The sequence below is a fragment of the Vombatus ursinus genome, unplaced genomic scaffold (genome assembly GCF_900497805.2).
Source record: "Vombatus ursinus unplaced genomic scaffold, bare-nosed wombat genome assembly UNPS02001287.1, whole genome shotgun sequence".
Classification (NCBI taxonomy): domain Eukaryota; kingdom Metazoa; phylum Chordata; class Mammalia; order Diprotodontia; family Vombatidae; genus Vombatus; species Vombatus ursinus.
In genome coordinates, this window is record NW_020941065.1 from 15730470 (window position 1) to 15753891 (window position 23422).

Consider the following 23422-nt stretch of genomic DNA (forward strand, 5'->3'; position numbering starts at 1 on the left):
GAATGTCAGAGCTGGAAGGAGCCTTAGAACACAGGATGTCAGAGCTGGGAGGGACCTCAGAATACAGGATGTCAGAGCTGGGAGGGGCTTTAGTGCTTTTGAGGCTCTTCTCACTATACCATCCACGGTGCCTCTCACACAGAAGAGTAGCTATCTGGCACATCCTTGGAAAGAACCAACAACAACTGATTAAGCACCTACTATGTGCCAGGCCCTGTGCTAAGGCTCAGGACAGAAAGATAAAAGGGAAACCACCCCTGTCTTCAAGGAGCTTATGTTCTGGGGGAAGGGGGATGTACACAGATACAAATATGCAAAAAAGAAACAAAATGAATACAAGGTAATTTGGGGAGGGAGGGAGGGAAGGAAGGAGGGAAACCTTGTCCCCTTACAGTGACCACCACATTCTGGACACTAGCTACTGTACACATGGGGAGAGGCAGAGACAGCTGAGGGCACCACAGTGTGCAGAACACTGGACTTGAAATCAGAAAGACCCGAGTTTAAATCCAGTCCCAGACACTTAGTGGCGCTGTGATCCTAGGTTAAGTCACTTCACCTGTCTGCCTCAGTTTCCTCAACTGTAAAGTGGGGATAATAATAGCACCTACCTAACAGAGTTACTGTGAGGATCAAATGAAATATCTGTAAAGAGCTTAGCACAATGCCTGGCACACTACACAAATGTAGGCGCTAAATAAATGTTAGCTATTATTATTATTGACTTGATCAAGGTCACACAGGTTGTAATGGTCTAAGTCAGAATTTGAACCCCCAAGTCCTCTGATTCCAGGACCATACCACAATGACCTCCCAAGGGCAGCACTGGTCTTTGCTGTGAATTCAAAGCTGTCCCCAGAGGTGGTGGATTTCCATGGAAAGAGCCATGTCTCTGGAACCGGAATCTCAAGTCTAGTGGTGACTGCTTGTGTGACCTTGGACAAGTCACTTAATCTCGTGGAATCTCAGTTTCCTCACCTGCAAAATGTCAGCCTAGAAAGTGCCTGAGGTTCCTTCCAGCTCTTCCAGCAGTCTGTAGTGCTGAAGAAATGAAGACTGAGGGACACTAGAGGTCAATGGAGAGATCGATAGAAGGCAGGCAGCAACAGCTAAATGAGGACTTGGAAGTCGAATGTGTGTAAAGATGGCACCAGGGAAATGTATGAATGAAAGGATGGGCAGGCCCGGTGGCTGAGGAAGAAGGATGATGGCTGGCCAGCATGACAGCTTCTCTCAAAGTCAGCAGAATCGAGGAAAGCCTGAACACACGGGGTGGACCTTCCCTTCTAAGGTCTCTGAGAGGTCATGGGCAAGAGCCAAAGGTGGGCAAGCAGAGAAGGGGCTCAACCTTCAGAATGTGGGACATCCACATCGAGGAGGAGTCAGATCCATTGGAATATTGTCTCAACCCCCTCCATCCACATTCCCTGGGAACACGTGTAACTTCTTGAAAATGAGCCATCACTGAACTGTTTCTCCTGGACAGACTTCCTTTTCCGATATTCCAAGAAAAGACCAGGCAAACATGAGGGCTGGGAGGGCTGGCATCTTGTGTCAATAGTCAAGAGCGTAGCCCTTCCCCCAAAATCCCTTGACTAGGCTTCCATTGTGGGTGGTGGCCTCTAAAAAATGAGTAAACGAATACAGGGGACCTATCTTTATCTTGTGAGGTCTCCACCAGCAGCCAGGCCTGGAGGTTCAAATGGAGAGATTACCTCTAGAAACAAGATCATGGACTTCAACCATGGGAGCTGAAAAACCTAGATGGGACCTTGCCATACCATTCTTTCTTCCCTTCCCCCACTCCGGGCTCTGCCAGCTGCCTATCCACCCTCACCCCAATCACCTGGCAGAACCACAAGGGGAAGGAGGGAGCTTACAGGGCTCTATACAGGTAACCCAAAATGTTCTCCCCAAAGACTGTGCATTCACCAAAGTATAAAGTACTCTGGGTTTCTTATGACTCCAAGGTCACCTGTTTTTCATCATTGACATCTTCATTACTATCTTGTCTTTGGTAAGTCCAAATCCATCAAGGTCCACAGGCAGAGTCTGGAGCCCAGAAAGGAAATGCCACTTCCCTAAGGCCACAAAGCAAGATGGAACATACAGAGAGGAGAGAGCATGGACTGGGAGTCAAATTCCACAGTGGTTGGAATTCTACCACTTGCCCCCCACGTACCTTTGGATTAACCTCGTCAGGCCTGTTTCACCATCTATAAAGTGACAGGGGAGGGGGAGAGGGAAGGGTCAGACCTCCAGAGTACCTTCCAGCTCTGAATCGATGAGTCAGTGGACTAGAACCCTGGTCTCTAAACTCCCAAGATGTTTCCTACTACTCCATCCCACTTCCACAATAACAAAGATTTATATGAAAAGGGACCTCAGAAGTCTAGATCCAACCCCTTCATTTTACAGATGGGAACACTGAGGCCTAGAGAAGTGAAGAAATTTGCCCGGGTCACACAGGTTCTTGCAGCTCAGAAATTCAGCATTCTTGTTCACTACAGCCCCCACTGGGGAGAATAAAGCTACTTGTGACTTGCTTCCCAGGGGCAGGGGAATGTCATACCTCATCGGGTCTTCAATCCAGACCTAGAAGAGGTAAATGAGGACCACAGGGAAGTAGCTTGTTCAAGGTCCCACGAACACGAGGTGAGATTTGAATTTGGGCCCTACAGTGCCAGAGCCAATGTTTTGGTTTCTTCCCCATCTCACATGAAAAAGCACTGCATTCAGAGTCAGAGGTCCTGGGTTCAAATTCTTCTTGTGCTGCTTACAACTTTGCGGAAGTTTTTGAAATCTCGCTACTTTATGTTGAGGAAGCTGAAGACCAGGGCAGTAGTGATTTGCCCTCGTTGTAGATGGCACACACCAATGTTGGGGCTTCAGGAGGCCAGCCAAGCCCACTGCTAAGAGAACGGGGAATCAGTATTCCTCAACCTTGCCAGCCAGCTTGCCACACGATGATGCCCACGGGCAAACCTTTCGCTCAGCACCTATGTTAATAAACACTCTAAGCAGGTCACTTTTCGGTTCCACTCGGTGAAGCCCCCTCCCAGTCGACAGGCTGGGCGATCTCCGTATCGACTGATTAATGGGCGGTGCTGGAATATGTTAGGGACCAATGAGCCGTGGGGACATCCCGATGTTCTTTCCACTGCCTCTCAAACGCTGCACAAACAAACAGTGATGGTACCCTGGTGAATTCTCCCTGACTCAGGGAAACCCGGGGCCAATCTGGCCAGCAGGAGCCTGGGCCCTCCCTGGGCCCTGGGAGTCATTATAGCAGGTGGAGGTGACCTCACTAGCATTCTACTTCTCGCCTTATAAATTCCAATAGGCAATGTAGAGGAAATCAGGTGTCTGTCGTGTGAGCAAAGAAATTTCAAATTCAAAGCAACAGATGGTATTTTGGAGACAACCATCATAATCTGAAATAAATATCCTAAATAAGAAGAGGCCGAGGCATCAGGGAAGACCACTTGATATAGAGCTGGGAGACTAGGGTCAAGGCCAAGCTCTGCTGTTAACTAAGCAGCTGGGTGACCTTCGGAAAGTCACTTCCCCACTTTGGATCTTCCCCATCCATAAAATATAAGGATTGGACAAAGCTCGAGTGACCTTGGGCTGCACCATATAAAAAGCAGAGTAGCTTGGTATACATACATATATACATACATACACACATACACACAAAGACAGAAAGGCTGGGGTCCGGCTTCTGGCTGGGTGACCCTGAGCAAGTCACTCACTCCATCTCCATGCGTGAGCTCCTTCACCCAGGAGCCCCCAATACTGGGCTTTTCGGGTAAAAGGACAGGCAGAGAGATGAAAGAAGCCTGGAGCTGGGGTCAGACGCCCAGGTGCAAGCCTTAGCCCCGCACTTACTCATCATGTGATGAGCCCAGGTCCTGAATGGTCCAATGTGGACAGTGTGTGAGTTCTCTTCTGGCTCTAACATGGGAGGCAGTGTGGTGCAGTGGAAAGAACACGAGATTTAGTCACAGAATTACAGGATTTCAGACTTGGAAGGGACTGAAGTGGCCAGTTCAACCCATACCTGACATGCTCTGTTCTAAGGCCCCTGTCAGCTCTGACAATCCTGACTGACAAGAGGCAGTTTTGTAATCTACGTTAAGATCCTCCAATGTCCTAAATCCAAACTAATCCCATTTTAGGTTTGTTTAAACTAATCAGTTCGGTAAAAATACTAAAGCAGCATGGAGTCATAAGCAGCCGTTCTGGTACCTGGGGTGAGCACCATAAAAGTTGCCTTCACATCACCTGTTTAAAGTAAATTCAGATGGGAGGTAGGGAGAGAGTTTGGACCTTGGGAAACATGGCCCTGTGGGGGAAGAGACCTCAGTACAGTGCCAGGGGCAAAAAAACAAAGACTTGAAGTGTTGACCTCATGGGTGGAGACCCTTGGATACCAGGAGGCAACAGCTGTGGGAAGGCCCAGGATGATGATGGAGGAGAAAGCCCATCTTACACAGTCAGAACTCCCTAAATTTCAGCACCCCAGGGCACAGCTGTGGATGCTCTCCCCTAGTTGTAGCTATCAGACTTCTTCATAACCACAATAGCTTATACTTACACTTTTTATATATACCATCTCATTTGATCCTCACTACTGTCCTGTAAGAGAGGTACTTTTATTATTACACCCAGTTTACAGATGAGAAAACTGACACTGAGAAGTTAAATGACAGCTAGTGAGTGGCTAGATCGGGATCTGAACTCCTTTCTGCTGCCCAGAGCATCACACCATCCACTGCACCCCTGAGCATCGCACAAGCAGAGCAGCCCTCTCAGCACTTAGCCCATCTGACCAGTATCATTGACTCAATCATTCCTTCTCTGGTATTTACAGAAAAGAGAGTGAGGTCAAAAGTGACTCCGCCAAGGACACGGGGGTAATAAAAGCAGATGCAGGATTGAAAACTAGGCCCTGTACTCAACGAGTCCTAGTAATCTGGAAACATTCGGTTAGAATTTGATCACTGGCACACCCAGCAGCTCTGGCAACACCACTCTTTATGCGCAATCACAAAGAAAGACAAGTCAAAATCAAAGCTAGAATGGATAGAAAGCCTTTAGCCCTTCACAGACGAGGTGCGTACTGCCGAAGACCACTAAATGAACAAAAGCAGATGGACGATAGTCAATGATAGGGGGATGAGGGATGGGGTTTCAAATCTGAGCAGGTTGGGGGGAAATGGGCTTCACAAGAGCTCAGGTATGGAGAAGCATATTGCCAGGGGGATCAGAATCACAGAACATTAGTGCTCGAGACCAGCTCAGGGGCCATCTCATCCCATTCTTTTATTTTATAGATGAGGAAACTGAAGTTGAGACCTGTGAAGTGGCTGCCCAAGCCAAAGTGGGCAGAATCAAAAGCAGAACCTAGATCTTACTGTCTTATCTGTCTTAGAACTCCTAGCTGCTTTCCGGGTTGAGCTCATGTGCCATCTACAGGAAGCTTTTCCTGATTCCTGCATCCTTTCAAATTATTAATCCTTTCTCCCTCTTCAAATGATCATGCCTCCCCTGCCACGTGGATGCTACTTAAAGGCAGGAATTACCTTTGGTCTTGTCTTTGGACCCCCAGCATCCAGCAGTTTCTGACAAAGAATCATTGCTGCCTAGTACATCCTTTTCAGATTGAGTGAGGGGGATTATGTTCCACACCTATGGGGAATCCTGTACTCCCGAAATCAGAACTTCTTTGAAATACTGAATTCTTTTTTTAATCCCAATAAAACAAGTAATAGACAAGTACATAAATCTACACAGCTGATGAAATTAGGGATAATAATAAACCTATTAAGGACTTGAGGCAAAATCTAGGATCTTTTGAGAAAAATGCTAAAATGACCAGAACAGTGCCTGTGTATAAACATGTGCCAGTAAGTCATGTTATTTGCATCTACCATCCTCCCTGCCTCCCCAGGTGGTTGTGAGGCTCAAATGATGGGTAGGAAAGCCCTTTCTGAATGTCAATTCAGTTCGGTGGGGCTCATTCATGAATCTGCCTTATAGAATGGGACACAACCACCCCAGAAGGGCAGGAGGGCAACAGAGCTTCCTTCATGGATGTTTTAAAGATGCACCACCTCCATCACAGGAAGGCAGTGCATAGATGACCTCGAAGATTCCTTTCCAGCCCTAAATCTAAGAGGCAGTTCTAGGAGTTAAAGGCCCACACAGGCTGCAAGGGTTTGTTCGCTGTCATAAAACAAGGTTGGTCATCTCATCCAGACTTTTCACAGAGGAACACTCCCATAACATTAGAAAGGTCCTCAGGCCTCCTAGTCCAACCTGTTTCCTAACAGGAATCCACTGCCCCTGTCAAGTGGACACCCAGACCTTACTTGGAGACACACTGTAAAAGACAGCACTTATCCCCTTCAGAGGCTGGCCATTCCACTTTTGGACAGCTCTGTCAGCAAGTTTAACTTATGTGGGGCTGAACACCATCTGCACCTTCCACCCTCTCCTATTTCTGCCTTTGGAGCCATCTTCCAGATGAATGAACTTCAAATGAAGCTATCACATCCCCCAAATTCCTTCAAATTATCATTTCCTAGTGTGGCTTCCCTTCACATTTTTTTTTCCTGATTCCTAATTCAACCTTTCTAGACCAGTTTCCTCACCAGTTAAATGGGAACTGTTGCAGCATTGGGAATTTTTATTTGCTGCCTGGGACTCAAAACAGATATCCTGATGCTGATTTAAGCGCACCTTTCATGACAACATTCTATTTCACTCAATATCCAGAACCTACTAGTGTCTGGCATTGTTGTTTAAAGCACCGAGGATAATAAAGTCCAAAAGACAAAAAAAAAAACTCCCAACCCTCAGTCCCTATCTCAAAGAGCTTATTGTATATTGCTGGGCTATGGGGCTGGGAAGGGGAGTGGTTTATAACGCAGACATATAAAGTATTAATGCCTGTATTAATGAGGAGGGAGGAGAAGTAGAGTAGGGATGAGAAAAGACTTGATGAATAAGAATTCTAAGGGGTGGAGATGGTACATTACAGGCATAGGACGCAGTGGCAAAGTAAAAAATAGGAGGTGGAAATAACCCTCCCAGCCTAGTTTGGCCTAGAACAGTACATGAGGAAGCAGTAACGTGAGGCAAGGGTCATGAAATAGGACCCAGCTTTAGCGTTGGGAAGGGCCCTTAGGGGCTGTTTAAAGATAAGGAAACCAAAGGCATGCTTCAGACTTGAACTCAGATTCTCTAACCTCAAATCTAGTGATTTTTTTGGAGCCAGATGGTTGGAGGGTCTTAAATGCCATGTTGAAGAATTATTTTATCCTACAGGCAACAGTGAACTAATGAAGGCTTCTAAGCCAGGGAATAACGTGGTCTGAGTTGGGCCGCTCTTTAGAGGATGAAGACGTAAAAGACTACAAGAGACCAATCAGGGAGGCGATGATAATGATGTACAGGAGTGCTGGTGAGGGCCCAATCCAGGTGTATGAGAAAGGGGCAGATGGAAGAGACATCAGAAATAGAAACAGTGAGACTTGACAACTGCCTGAGAGGGCTGAGGAGTAGAAAGACTTAGGAATGACTTCAAGGTGATGACCCTGGGGGACTAGGAGTCATACAGACTGAGGGGAAAGAATTTTGCTTTTTTTTTTAAAAGACATTTTAAGACTGAGATACTCCAGGGACATTAAGATGGTGAGGTTCAGCGGGTACTTGGTCATGTCAAAGTGCAGGGCCACTGAATTAAAATTGGATATGGTTATTTGGGAATCATCTACAGTGTGACAAACTGGGAGCGCATGCATGGAGAAAACGACTCAAGATAGTCTTGAGGCCCACCTGCCATGGGGAATGAGAGAGAATAAATCAACAAGGGAAGAGTGAAATGGAGTGGTCAGAAGAAATCAAGAATGAGCAGCACCACACAAGTCAAGGAGAGAAAATGCTGAAAGAGGTGATCAACAGCAACAAAATTTACACACAAGTTAAGGACAAGGACTTAGAAAAGGCCACCAGTTCCCTTATAGAGCAGTTCTGGTAACATGGAAGGTCAGGAGCTCAACTGCAAGGGATGTGAAGTGAGTAGCAGGTGGTAAGGAAGTAAAGGCTGTCAGATCAGAAAACTTTCTTGGATTTCAATAGTGAAAGGAAGAGATAAAGGTTGACAGCTTGAGGGGTAGAAGGGTAAAGTAAAGATTTTTTAAGGCTGAGGAAGAACTGAGCATTTTCTTAAATAGCAGGGAAGGAACCAGAAGAAAGGGAGAGTTGGTGGTAAGAGGAAGAAGGAAGAAAGTTCCTGGTGAAAACAAGAAGGGGATGGGATTAAAGGCACAAATAGAGGGGTTAGGCTTCACAAGGTATACAAGGACTTTGGGGTGTGGAATGGGAGAGATAAGAGCTCTAGATTGATGGCCTTTCTAAGCTGGATCATCTGCTAAGAGGAAAGGAGTTGGGATCAAAGTAAAAAGACTTCAGAGGGGAGGAGTTTTGAGCATGGCCACCTATGAGTAAGGGCCCAATTGAAACTAGAGAATGTGAATCTGTAGAGTTCCCAGGACCTCCTCCAGCCAGACCAAACAAAGTGAATGGCGCGGGGGGCGGCGGGAATGGAAGGGTAGAAGCTAAAGGATTCAACAGTGGGCAATGTATAATTGACCAATTAACTACAGGGCCAAGTGCTAAAGCGAGACCAGTAAGGACACAGTAGGAACGACAGATTAGAATAGAATGGGACTTAAGGCACCAGAGGTCATGATGAAGAACAGGTTTAGGAACAGAGCACAGGGAGATCATAGGATCTAAGATTCAGTGACTAAAGAGACCTTAGGGGCCATCAAAACCATCCCTTCATTTTACAGATAAGGACGTGAAAACTGAGGTGGTCTTTCACAGGGTCATACAGCTAGTAAGGGTAGGAGGACTGAACTTGGCTCCCACATCCAATGCTCTGGTCACTGAACTGCCACGATTAAGATCACAGAGTTTCAGAGTTTTGAGATGAGTCGGCAGTTATGGGCTATGTGACCACCCATGGGTGGCTGAGGGAGAATGAAGATACTGAATATTGGGACTGAGAATGTTGATGACTCTAAGATTGGAGTGTTCAATGGGAATTCAATATGCATGATGAAGTTTTAAAAATTTAACTTAGCATGAGGGCATGGGCTGGGGTAGAGAACACTGGGGAGAAGCCAAGCCTCCTTGAGAAAGAGCGTCAGAAGGACCAGAGGATGAAGCCACTCAAAGCCAAATTCAAAGGGGAGGCTGGCTGCAACGATGGGAGCAGAGGTACGGTCTGATCTGGCAGTGGGGAGCAAGGTACATGGGAACTCCTCCTCATGGCCCAATGTGTCTGAGAGCACGAGAAGCCACCACTAGCACTAAGAAAGATGCCCAGGGGGGTGGCATCTTCTGGAGAAAGCCAGATTCTTGTGAGCACCCGAGGATGGAAGTGTGGTAGGAGACAGAAGTTTCCCAGCCATAGGGAAAGAACCAAGTGATCAGAGACTGACAACCCACACTGCCACAAGCATCACTTTCAAACACCAGAGCTGGGGGGAGGGAACAGTGTAGACAGAAGTCTCAGATCCTCATCTGACACTTGGAAGTCCTGAGGCTTGCCTATCTGCAGAGGGGCCTTGAGGCAGGAGATCCAGCGGATGTGACCATGTGCCACTGCTAAAAAGAAAGGACAGAGGAGGAACCTGGGTGGGGTTCCCTGGGCCTTGGTGGTCAAAGGGCACCACCTTCTGTTGTGGTCAACAGGACCCATCCTTTAGTTGACATCTTACTAGTCTGAGTGCTTTTGAGAAGCCAAAGGTCCTTCTACAGGGAGAACAAGAGAAAACAGAAAGATGTTTCCGAGGCATTCCTGTATAAAGGCTCAAGCCAGACTTTGTGAGATAAATACTGATGTTCCCAGGACTTCCTTGGCTTGGGGCATGAACAAGAGATTCCACGAGACCTCTCCAAAGATGCACTGGTCTGACATTTCAGGGTATGGTGCCCACACAACACACAGATTCTATTTCCCCATGATGCCACTACTGAATGAGAGGCACAAGGCATCCCATAACTCTGCTAATAAATACAGGGAAAGGAAAAGCCACGGGGTACTCAGGATTTATCCCCATTATCACAAGGTGACACCTTGTGGACAAGGGGAACCAGCCCTTCAGCAATAAGCTCGGGGTCACGGGGGACACCCACACGCTGAAGAACACAGAAGAGCGCAAAGCACGTTTCAAGCACACACCATGCTCCTGAACCAACAGTCAAGGGGAGCGGTGAACCATGCCCCAAACCCAACACCACAAAGTGAAAACAACAACCCAAGTGGAGACGTCAGTGGCATTTTGTGATCAAATTTATTGTCGGTTCCAATTTCAATTACTTTGCCTTACTGTAATTTACACAAGAAACTGTCGAGTAAACAAGTTATTTTACAGTCACTATACGATCCCTCAAATTTCCACAGTGAATCATTAAAATCCATGCGTCGGGTGCTCCTGTCCACTCGAGTGCACGCTCCCCATGATGCTGCAGATGCCAATGAGGATCGAGTCCATGAAATGGAAAGAGCCAGACCCTTCATCCTGACCAATCAGTAATAATCCTCTTCGCAACAAACACTCCTCAGACAAAACAATTTCACTTTGACAAGCCTATTTTCCAGCGATGCACAGAAAGTAAACATCGTGTTCACCCTGAGTACGCGGAAGATGTGTGAAGGTGGAGCTGGGGCGGGGCTAACAGGACAACATGATGCAAAGCGTCCCTTGTCCGTATCATGGCAATCATTTCACTAAGGAACAAAAATCACTGTGGAGAGATGCAAGGGAGCTAGCTGAGCCTTCTGCAAATTAAATGACTGGTAGGATTCATCTACTGCAGGAGGGCATGTTTTAAGTGGAAAAGAGCATGATTTTCAATTTCAAGGTTTAAAACCTTGTCCTACACAAGCTTCTAGGACTGAGAGGAGAAAAAAGTTGAAATCTGACAAAGAAACCCAATAAAAAAAAAAAGCCAAAAAACTCTTACTTATGTGTTGATCCTAAAATAACTTCTTTGTTTCTATCTAACAAGCATTTTAATAGATATCTAAGAGAGGCTCCAGGTGAGTATTTCCTTAAAAAAAATCCTGAAGATTTGAGGACCATCCACAAAAGGGTTGGAATTATACCATCATCTTCATAGCGTGTCTTCAGACAGAACGAGGAGAGACCCGTGGCTGGCCAAGCTCTACACTTTCATCTTATCTGAAAGTGAACATCTCTCTTCTAAAATGTATTTTCAACATGAAAAGAGCTAAAAGTCATCATTATATTCCATTGTGTAAGTTGTGAGAAATCGAGGCCATTTGCATAGTTTCCAAAATGCAATTTCAGAGAATAGTCATTTCAGACACAAGATATTTGATTCAAGGGAAGTGCTAAACTTCCAACCTCTCTAATGAGCCTACAGTATTTTTTTATTGAGACTAAATACTATTATCACCCATTTCTTTTGTGCCTAACAGGCTCTCTGAAACATTTAGAGTGTTTATTATAAATCACAAGCCAGCGTCTTCCCTCCACTTTTTTTTTGCCAGTTTCTGATGTAGAAAAATACTTGAAATTTAAATGTACAAAAATCCAATAAAAACAGGTACAATTTTTAAGGATTTTTTTTCTTCAAGGGCAAGTACAAATGAAATTATAGCCAATTCCTTACTCATAGAAATCCTCAAAGTTGGCTGTAAGATCGTGACCATCCAGAAATAAATAGCTATAAATACATTCATAGTTTACATTCCAGAATCAGAGGGAAAACAAAAAATTCAGAATAAACTTTTGCTTTGGGAGTCTGTTTACTCATGAGACTAAAATAGAAAGTTTTAACAGACATTTAAGAGAACAACAAAAAAGTATATATTGGTCCACAACTTGACATCCATGAAACATACCAGCTAGCATTACATTGTAGTCAATTCATCCATTAATGGCATTACTCTGATAATTATTAAAATCTGCTTCAGGTATATATAATGAAAATATTTTCCTTTGCATTTTTGCTGTAGGTACAGTACTCTGGAGAAATTGTACTAATCCCCTAAGTAGATGTATGTATGTATGTACATATATACACAAGTGCGTGCATGAGTATCTATAGCTCCACATGCGTCTTATAGACAGCTACAGATACACACACACATATACATATATACACACGTGTCTGGAGAGCGGTACATGTGTACAGATCGTCACACGCACATGTCTGTGAAACATCAACACTGCAAGTTACTGGTCAGATCCCTCCTCATTCATCATGGGCAGCACTGGTTCCCCTCACTTGACCTTGATTACGTAACTGTAGGAAAATGGAAAGAGAAGGGGAAAGGAAGGGAGACAAAATTAAGTTTTAAGCACTGCAAGACTTCACGTCAATTTTACAGAAAAAAAAAATGCTTAACATGGCAAAACCTTTATCAGAAAGTCCATTTAAACTGAAGAGATTGCTGCACTTTAAAAACCCTATTTAAGATTTGTCTTATTAATGGCATAACACTTCCCCATTGGGGGTAGAAATTAAGCAAATTAATCATTTGAAAAGGTCACTGATCTTCGCAAGAATTTAGCCAAAGTGATAAGATGACAGAAAGTAGCCGTACAAACGATGGGCTGCAGCCAAGGCCTCTCAGGGGATGCTGTGAGGTCACCCGAAGCTCCTCCCTCGGGCCCAGATGGCCTGTTCAGTCTCGGTTCCACAGTGAAAGGAGTGGGTGGCCTGGACAGAAGGTCCGGTGAATGTGGGCCACGGAGCAAGGGTGAAAGGACCCTTTCACTCGCTCTTTTCTCCAATAAAAATCTTACTTAGGAACAAGGCCACCAAACAGCATACTCTGTGCTGCCCTATTTGGCTCTGATGCTTCTGGGGACATTGTGACGGCTGCTTCCTTTTCACAAAAGTCATCTGTCCCTTAGTAAATAAATGTGCTTTGGCCTTTAGATGAACTACCACTCCAAAGACTACAGAAAAATTTACATTGCAAACTAAAATTCAACTTAGGGTGTAATTACAAACACAAGAAGCTGAGATGCCTAGGGATTTAAGAACTGAGGATTTGGGGTGGCAGAGAATTTTGGGGAGATCAGTTCAGCTGTTCCACGATGCATGGCAGGGGGAACTGCTCTGTCACATCTGAAGGACTAACTAAACCTCAGCAGATACGGCAGGTAATTATTGTATTTAAGTATCACCTTATAAAGCATTCAAAGGTACCAGGATGTAGAGGAAAAATTGTTGACTTTAGAAAGATGGGACCTGGGCTGGAATTCCAGCTCCACCAACTCACGACTTCTATGATGCTCAGCAGGTCACTTCCCCTCCCCCCATCAGCCAAAGTCTCCTCATTAAGCTACAAAAAAAGTGGGCTCCCAAGTCAAGGCCACACTCAACCACACTTGACCATCTTATAAATGTAGGAATGGCTTGATGACTGATCTCAATCGGTGCCACAGATATGTCTTTATATGACAAGAACTGAAGTTCTGAGAGTTCTAATGTTCATGGTTTTTATTCTACGTGGAAGTTTTTCACTTTTAGAAATGAAATCAACAGACTATGGTGAGCCTGTGCTCACCCAGTAACGCCCCATCACCAGAAATGTGAGGATTTGGAGAAGATGGAGCAAGAGGCGGGGGTGGAGTCCTGTTCACCCCGCCCTTCACTTACACAGCTTGATATGGCCTCTGACCCTACAGAAGATTCATCTAGACATCAGCAGCCGTTGTCCCTCGGACGGAACCCTTCTTACGCATCTAAACGTAAAATAAAACCGTGAGCTACTGAATCACAGACTCAGAAACTGGGGTTAGTAAGCAAGACGGCAAAGATGGCATACAGTGAGAGCTGCCTTACAGTCGCATCCACATTTGGGAGAAAGTTGCTAGGTCTCCCCAATATGCTTGAATCTAAGGGAAGTCTGTAAGGAGTACTTTCTCAAACTGCATGACAGGTATTTACCTGTCCTTGAGTGCTGAAGAAAAAGGCTCACAGGGTGATGATGCGAAATTATTTTTAAAATAGCCCTACACTCAAGGAAATGTCCACCAATGTTATCTACGTGTTATTTGTGTGAATAGTCTTCAAAGGTCAGACTGGGCTCTTACACAGCTGCTGAGGCTGGAGAAGAAGGAATGGGCACAGAGAATTTCCAGCTGCTCTCAATCTGACAAAAGCAGCTCCTCAGGCATAATTCACTCCAAAGTGATTAGTGTCATGCAACACTTGGTGTGCTTAAGAAAGGAGCCAAAGGGCCAAAAAGAGATCAGGGAGAAAACTAAGACAACAAGGAAGAGCTAGAGAAACAGACGACAGGGACCAGGGAGCAAGGCACTGAGCAGTGAATGAGGGAAGGCTGGAGAGCAGATGCACGACAATGGACACAGACTTCCTTGGAAGAGTGACTCAATCACCAGCAATGAAGGAGGAAGAAGAGGACAGATAGGAGAGGCAGCAAAGATAATACAGTCATCCCTCGACATGCGGGCAGGGATTAAGGGGTGCGCAACCCCTGAGAATAACTAGGCTACCCCACACCTTTATTTTTAGTAACTCTGATCATATTTAACACCCTAAACAAGTAAAACAACATGCTGCACCCACACAAAAGTGGCAGCTTCTACGAGAGATGAGATCTTGTATGCTAAGCAGTCTTTGCAGCCATCTCGTGTGGCAGCAGCAACGGCTTCAAAGATCTCCTCCTCCTACTAAAAGCGCAAGACACAAAGATCACTGCGGGTGGGGGAAACACGGTGGAGTCTGGATGGTGGAGAAACAAAGAGGAGGCATTCCCATTCTGAGGAGCCTAGAGGTCTTTAGCATACTGAAACTTTCAACAAAATTTAACTGTTTATAATAAATTTATGTACGTATACTTATGGTAGTAAATGACAGAACAGATACATAATATACACTATTTATGCATTTGACTTACTACATGTTTTTTGTTTTCTTTGTATACGCATATTGTCTGCAATTTTTTCTAATAGCTCTCCAAAAATTCGCCTTTAATTATTGATGGCCAACCCGCAAATAACCAAAACCACAAATACGAAACTCACAAACGTCAAGGGACAACTGTATTGTCTTTTTTATTCTTTTCTTATCAATGGAAACACGAGTTGGGGAAAAAGATAGGAAACAAGGTATCATGTTTATCTAAAACACTGAGCTGCTGCTAAGCTTTAAGCCTGAAGATGAAGGGTCTTCTGCTCACACCTGATACCTCCCGACCCCGGTCCCTCTCTTTGGGGCCGATGCCCGTCCTAAAAGAAATTTAATTCCTGAAATATCTGTGGATTAAAAAGGAGAATTACAATTGATCAAAATATATCAATCAGGCATCAGTGGAATATCACCTTAATAAAACTGAAATTCCATGTTTAAACCTGCTCATTAAGTAGGGGTCTGCCAGGGGAACCTGTGCCCTCAGGCATTGCCTCCCTTATCTGTGGATGCTTGAAAGACAGATTATGTTAGTACACAAACTAAGAGTGAGAAAATAGAGAACAAAGCGCTCTTTTAGTTGCTTTGAGCAGTAGAACAAACTAGATTTCACATTAAGACGATCAGCACTGAAGGCGTAAAAATGGTTCATTAGAATTTTTCAAACATTAGACAACAAAATCTCTCCCCCCCACCTCCCAAATATCTACCCATATCCACATACAATTTCCTCCATTTTATCGAAGGAAATGGAAACATGAAGACTTAAGCTTAAATAGATCTAAGAGCTACAAGACCTTCTAATAATTGAGCTTCTGTACAATTATTTGTCTATCTTACAACATTCCTTTTACTAGCTAAACAGGTTGTTAATAAGCACATAGTTCCCAACTGATAAACAATTCATCTATCCATCCATCCATCCATCCATCCTTCCATCCAGCAGCTGCTCCTACTGTCAGGAAGGCCAGTACGTTTTAAAACAAACCAAAAAACGATCTTGAAGGTTTTAAGGCATTCATGGGTTAAGAAGTGGAAGAAGGGGAAAAACCTGACAGTGACCCTAACGGAAAAAGGGATCAAGGATAGGTCCCTGGTGTGTGGGCCTTCTTGCCCCCAACTGTCCTCCCCCAATTGCTTGAATGTTTCTCACTTCACTTGGTTACAACACCTCATGTTGCCACAATAAGGAACCTCAATGATTTAAAAAGAAATACAGCCACCCTTACCTTATTGTGAACTAGTTCTATCATACTACCTTCTTAATTAACAACTATTCATATTTTTGTACATGAAAATGAACTGGTAAACAGGTAGGGCAGAAGTGAAGTGACTAGCTGGGGGCAGAAGGCAGGGGATAATTACCATGCCGTAAAACAGAATCTGAGACAATTTGGTACGGCTAAGACACTGAACCAAATCAAGTGGGACATGTAACAGGGATACTTGAGTGTAAACAATCAATTCCACATGCACAAAATGGAGGAGGTGCAGTTAGCAGTTTGTCTAAAAAAGACGTAGGGATTTTAGGGGATTGCAAACTCAATACAAGCCAACAGTGTGACACAGGAGGTAAGAAAATGAATGCAATCTTAGACTACATTTTGAGACAAAATGTCCAAAACTAGAAAGCCATGCTATGGATACTCCACTCTGATCAGATCACATCCACATCACAGATTTCTTTAAAGTTAAAGGGACCTCAGAGACCATCTCTTCATATTACAGATAAGGAAGCTGAGGCCCAGATGGGTTTAGTCTCAGTGACTTGCCCAGGGTCACATGCCTAACAAGAAGCAGGACTACTGTGATCGGTTTGAGGCATCAGTCTGGAATGGCCATTGACAAACAGATGAAAACTGGTTGAAGGAACTGTCCAGCCAGTATGGAGAAGTAAAGATTTCTGTGGAACAAGATTATTTGGTCAAGTCATGAAAAAGAGACCAAACTTCTGTCTGGCCTCCTTAAGCAGAATCAGGAACAATCAATGGAAACTACACAAAAGACAATTTAGGATTGGTGTAAGGACAAATTTCCCAACATGTAGAGCTAAGCCCAAACAGAATGGCCTGCCTTGGGAAGGCAGTGGTTTTCCCCTCACTGCAGGGCTTCAAGAAGGGGCTGGATAGAGAACATTATTTTTCGAGGTATGGATGGCCACTGAGATGTCCTTCCTTCTAAGAAATTCTCAGTGATTTGGGATACATACCTTGGCCTCTTTATGTCTCAAGAAAAATTCCTTAGGAGTTAGCTCCTAAATCAGAGACAGGCTGGCATGTGCAGGGGTTAAGAGAGCTCCCGATGCAGACAAAATCATGACTCCACCTCTTCCTGTGTCCTCAGTGCCTAACACAGGGCCTTGCATACAGCAGGTATTTTATAAATGTCTGTTGAATTAAATTATGTTAAGCAGGCATTCGTAGGCAGGGCCAGAACTGCCCTCTATAACGAAGTTTCTAGAGGAAAAGACTTTCTGAATTCCAAAAAACACTTGGAACAAAACCCATGTGTAATCTGGGGATTGCCTGTACTTTACTTTATGTGAAGGGTAAGGTTAAGACATTTTATTGCCTTATAAAGAAAACAGTTCCAAGGCCTTTATAAGGTTCGTGTAAAACTAATTAGAAGCAGATTTTCCTTAATTACAAAAATCCTGGCAAGTTGAAACACAGCATCTTTAGCTTCCTTTTCTATTGTGCTAGAGAAATAGAATCACTGCCGTTGTCCCATCATCAGATGGCATTTCTAAACATTCCTATTAGTTGGCCCATCTCTGGGATGACTATATGGAAACCTTCTACTGGATCCACTTCCACACTGGGCCTTTGTCAACTCAAGCAAACCCTGACTTACTGGGTGTGTCAAATGGGAGGAAAGGCCACTGTGGAGGTCTGCACGCCTACAGAAGGGATGATCCTCCCCATAGGTGTGAGGACACAGACTCTCAGGCTGACACAATTTTGAAATGCAGGCAAGAAAAGCCCCAGTGGGTACGGAAATGTGACATTTCACAAGTCTGGATCTGGGGAGGCCCTCATGCAGACTCTCCTTTGAAAAGGGAAGGTCTTCAAAAGATATAAAAAAGAATGCAGCTCACTAAAGTGAGGGAACGTCAGTCTAAAATCAGCTCTCCCAGGTACTCTGCAGGCCAGTGCTCCCTTCCCTTCTCCCACAGAGCCTATGAAAGCATTAACACCACAAGTGAGGAAAGAACTCCCAAAGAGAAGGCACTCTTACAGCTTCGAGCTCTTTCTGGGTCTCATCTTCCATCCTTCGAATGTCTTCCATAGTCAGGTTGATCCACTTATCGATCCAACAAAAGAGCTGGCGGTGAAAGTTGGTAAATATTCTTTTTTCTTGCTTTGAAAATAAAAGAGATAAAGGCACGTTACAAGGCTGACGGGGCAGAGGCACTCTTAAATACACAAACGTTAATGAACCCAAGGCATTTACATGGCTGTGCTGCACCAAGCCCTTTTGCAATGACCATCATGCTAGTCAAGGAGAAGTAAAGCTGCCCTGGGAAGGGCCTGATGTTCGCCCACAGCTGCAAACGCCTGGAATAAGTGAGGCCTTCCCAGAAAGCAGCACAGAGCTCGATTCAAGCCAGAGAAATCACAGGCAGTGTGTGTGACAGTCACGGTCTCACTCATTTTCATGGGCCACTTACTTTTTGAATAAAGTTTTCTACTTTATTCTGCAGACCCCACCACTTGAATTTGATGGTGACCAGCTTGTAGGCACACATTTGGGGACAGTCTTGGTTATTTGCCAGGTCTTTCTAGATGGGGAAAATGGAAAGGAGAAATTATTATTTAATTGTACTTGAAAAAAATGAAATTAAGCTTCCAAATCCATTAAGCATTTATTAAGCACATACTATGTCCTCTGTTTCCTTGGGAGGAAGAGGGAAAAGGAGAGTTATTTAATCCACTCATCCTGGGTTTAATCCTGGGGCCAAGCTCTCCTGAGTGGTGGTAGTAGAGCAGACAAATATAACTCGCTGTATCTAATCAGCCCAATCAGTGAGCCACGAAGAACGGCAGTCCTGAGCACCTACTGTGTGTGTGTGTGTGTGTGTGTGTGTGTGTGTGTGTGTGTGTGTGTGTGTGTGTCTCTCTCTCTCTCTCTCTCTCCCCCCAATCTCACAGGCTTTCCACCTCCTGCTCTGGGAACAATAATCAAATCCATACTACTGTGCCTACTAGAAAGGCTGGGGTCTAGCAACATTCAGATCACTGGCCACCAGTTCTCCAAACAGAATGTAAGAATGTATTGAGAAGTAGACATGGTGGCTAATCTAGGACCTGAAGTCAGGATATCTAGGGCTCCAATCCCATCCTGGAAACTCTGGACAAATCATTTCATCTCTCTGCCTCAGTTTCCTCATCCGTAAGTAGGTGGCCTCCAAGTCTCTCCGAGTACTAAACCTACAATTCTATGATGCTTCTGTAAGCTCCAAGAAGGTTCCCCGGCCCTGTGAGGGCAAGCAGGAAGTATGGAACTTCCGTCTTTGGATCCACAGGGCTTCCTTGGCACATCAATGCGTCATTCATTCAGTCACACTACGCGCAAAGCATTATGCAGGAAAATACCAGAGACAAAATTAAAATCATCTCTGCCCTCTGAAAGTCAGCACGCTCTGGGCATACAAGAAATACAAGGTACTGCATACGAGGTTGGGGAGAGCATTCCTCATCCCAAGGTTCTGGAGGGGCCAAATCATCTGGCACAAGAGGCAGGCCTTCTGAGGTACCGAGTTTTCACAAGTGCTACCAAAACCTATTTGGATCACACCAACACTGAACCCTGCACAGGTACACATTGGCCAACTGGGCTCCAAACACTGGAATGGGGTATGCTCAAAGGACTAAAACTAGAACTCTGGCCCAGGAAAGGGTCCTGCAGCACCATCACCATGGGGCCTGCCAAGAGCTGGAGGGGACTTAGGGAGGGGATCAAAGCAGCCACCTGAGCAAGGATTCCTTCTGCAGCCTCCCTTCCCAACAAGGGCTCCTCCAACTTCTCCAAGATTCACTGACCACTGAGCTCACAGAGACAGCCCCTAGCAGCCCTTACAGGGGGAAGTCTGTACAGACACCAAGCCTAGATGGGTGGCTCTAAAGCCTTCAAAAGATGATTGATGTAAGCATAACACTAGACATCATTTTCTCTCAGTTCTTTATGTTTCGCTTTTAACTCAATTCCAGGGACAAATAATATTTTTAAAATTACATTTTTATATTACCAAGATGGAAAGTCTGCTATCATAATTGTGAGACAGATTAAGTTTTCTCATGAAATCTCTTCCATAAGAGCATGCTTTAGTCAAAGCCTTCACTAACTGATTGTAGGGCAGCTAGGTGGGACAGTGGACCAAGAACCAGGCCTGGAGTCAGGAAGACCCAGCTTCATGAGTTCAAATCCAACCTCAGACACTTACTAGAAGGTGAACCTGGGCAAGACACTTAACCCCTATTAGCCTCAGTTTCCTCACCTGTAAAAGGAGGACTGACTAGGTCAGAAATTCTTTTTTTTTAAAGGCAACTGGAGTTAAGTGACTCCCCCAGGGTCACACAGCTATTAAGCATCAATTGTTTGGTCTGAGGTTGGATTTGAACTCAGGTCCTCCTAATTTCAGGGCCAGTGCTCTATCCATTGCGCCACCTTGTTGCTCCCCTTAGGTCAGAAGTTCTTGTGTGTGTGTGTGTGCGCGTGTGTGTGTGATGGACCCCTTTCTCAGGCTGACGAAGCATCGTTATTTCCAGAATAATGTTTGCAAATTGAAAGATGAGGCACTTAATCCAAATATGGAAAGCGTCTTCATCTGTAAAGTGAGGCACCGGAGGATGAGGATTCTGGTCCACTCTAGCTCTAAGCCCCGGGGCAGACGGAGAAGCAGCCAGGTCCTGGGCTGGTGGGTCCAGGCCCCTGCACAGCTTGCTTGAAGGCAGGCCTGCCTGGATGCGTGCTGCTGCTGGGATACTGGCTCTTTAAAACTGTCAAACCCTTGTGTACAAACAGTGAGCTGAAGTATGACTCTAATTAAAGAACGAGCTAAAAATACACCAGAATGGTTCAAACAAGCTCAGGTTCCGAGAACAGGACATATACATCTGACGTGTACAATTAATGAAGTTTACTCCCCTCTAGGAATTTTTGGGAGGATACTAGAGTTGAATCAAACTATTAAACACTGGTAATGGAAAGAAGGCAACATGAAAGATTCCAGCCAAACCCAACTCTGAGAAACAGCCCAGCAAAGATGAAAAAAGCGTGCCAGATGAAGCAAAGGTTCCATAAAACCAAAGAGAAACATGCACAACCTCTTCCATCTAGTGCAGGACCTGAAGTTTCCAGGTGCTCTGGGCAGGGGGTCCTCAGGGTGCCTAAAGCCATAATGATCTCGAGTTCTGAGCTCATGGAAACAAAGAGGACAGAGCCAGGTCCTAGCTAATGGCCTAATGGCCCACTTTTCCATCCAACACCAGGTACGAGAGACCAGGACCCAGCCACCTCATCCTCCAAAGAAAAGTGTCGAGAACTATATTAGCACCAGGAAAGAGCAAAGTGAAAAGAGAAAGAATCTACAAATCACCTCCAACCAGAAAACATCCAGAAATGCCAGCCAAAATCCATGGCCTCTAGGGCCAAGAGACAGAATGAAAAAGCTCATGTGTCTAAGAACTGAGGGCAGGATCATACAAGAAAACTACACAACTACCAGAAAAAAAGAAAATCTCAGATGCACCACCCTAAAGACAAAAGAAAACACCTACAACCGAGGATAACTCATGCTGAAAAATAGGAGTATCATCCAATGTGGGGGGAAAACGACACACCTTTAATGTGAGAATTCTCTCAAGTTTTCTTAAAGAACAAGATCCTGGGGACTCAAAACACAGCAGACGAGAAGTCTAGAAAGGCAGAGACATTTGAGTAATGCTCCAGAGCAAAAGGATGATCACATGACTACATTCTAATGGGGGAGAAGAGACAACTATCTCTTCAAAGGTCAAAGATGAAGCAAAGTAAGAAAAAATGCAGGGCCTGGGTGTGGTTTTATTGATTTGCTAGTTTTGAAAGAAATAAAAGGGAGGGGAAAAAGACTAAAAGACTAATACTAAAGAAGAAATGAAAGAGAAACGTATTATTTATCATAACTAAAGTAAGCCAGAAATAGTCATCTCACATACCTCCTTCTTATCCATGCCAGGGAAAGGAGGGGTGGCTGCAAAACACACACAGACAGACACACAGACAGACAGACACACAGACAGACAGACACACACACACACACACACACACACACACACACACACACACACACACACACACACACACACACTATGCACTGGCGCCTGCTTGCGCACTCTCTCTGAAGAGTGCCAGCCAACAGGGGATCAATAGGTGGTACGGAGAGGGAAAGGGTGGGAAGGAGCCTAACGTAGAGGTCAGCTTGGGGGAGGGAGCAGCCACAGGGAAAGGGAGAGAGCTGGTGACAAACAGGAAGAACCAGGGATCTGGCTCTGGGTTTGATGAAAAAAGGATGGGCGGAGGAGCAGGATGGCACCACTCCAATGATAGATGACTGGTGCTGAACCCATCCCTTTTTCTTTCCCTACTTTCCTTTTCTTTATTTCAAGGGGACAGGGCCAAAGGGAGGAAAAATAATAACAGGGAAAACTACAAGTAACAATTGTAACTGTGAGTGTGATTAATTTCTTCATGTAACAGGAACATAGCTAGATGAATTAGAAAGCAAAATCTAACAATATGTTGTTTAAAGGAAACACAATTGAAACAAAGATTCCCACAGTTAAATTGAAGGCCTGTGTAGAATTTATGATGTTTCAGGTGAATCTAAAAGAGTTGGGGTAGTAATCATGATAGCTGTTATCTAGAGATTAATTAATAGCAATTGAGGTAGTGTGCATATGTATCAGCTATCCATGGCAACTTTACAAAAATGTATTGTGTCTAAACATTAAAAAACTCCCTCACAAACACAAAAAAGCAGAATGTTAAACACAATTTTTACTGACCACAATACAATCAATAAGGGGAATCTGAAGAAAGGATTGAAATTTAAATGGAGAATAAATAATGTAATTCTAAAGAATGGATAGGAAAAAGAACACATCACAGAAACAATAATTTTATTAAAGAAAATGCTAACAATAAGACAACATACTAAATTCTGGGGGATTAAATCAATGTAGTTCTTTGGGAGAAATTTGTTCTCTCTAAATATTTTCATCAACCAAAGAGAACAAATCAAAGAATTGCATGTGTAATTTTATTTAAAACTTAGAAAAACAACAAATCAAAAAACCTCAAAGAAACATGCAAACATTTTGAAAATCAAAGAAATAAAACTGAAAAAGCAAAAAAAAAAAGTGGAATTGATAAACTAGGAGTTGCTTTT

General features: G+C 44.4%; 1 protein-coding gene across 3 annotated transcripts in view; it reads right to left on the bottom strand.

The window, feature by feature from the left end:
• Positions 1 to 10354: 10354 nt before the first annotated feature.
• Positions 10355 to 23422, bottom strand: part of PITPNB (phosphatidylinositol transfer protein beta) — an 83655-nt gene continuing 70587 nt past the window's right edge. The window contains exons 9-12 of one of the 3 annotated variants that reach the window (XM_027864320.1): positions 18665 to 18775; positions 18232 to 18354; positions 13720 to 13805; positions 10355 to 12354 (exon numbers count right to left, since the gene is read on the bottom strand). In XM_027864320.1, coding sequence (XP_027720121.1) covers positions 13758 to 13805; positions 18232 to 18354; positions 18665 to 18775 — 282 coding nt within the window. In that variant the 3' untranslated portion in view covers positions 10355 to 12354; positions 13720 to 13757. The other 2 variants (XM_027864311.1, XM_027864329.1) reach the window with 2 other exon arrangements.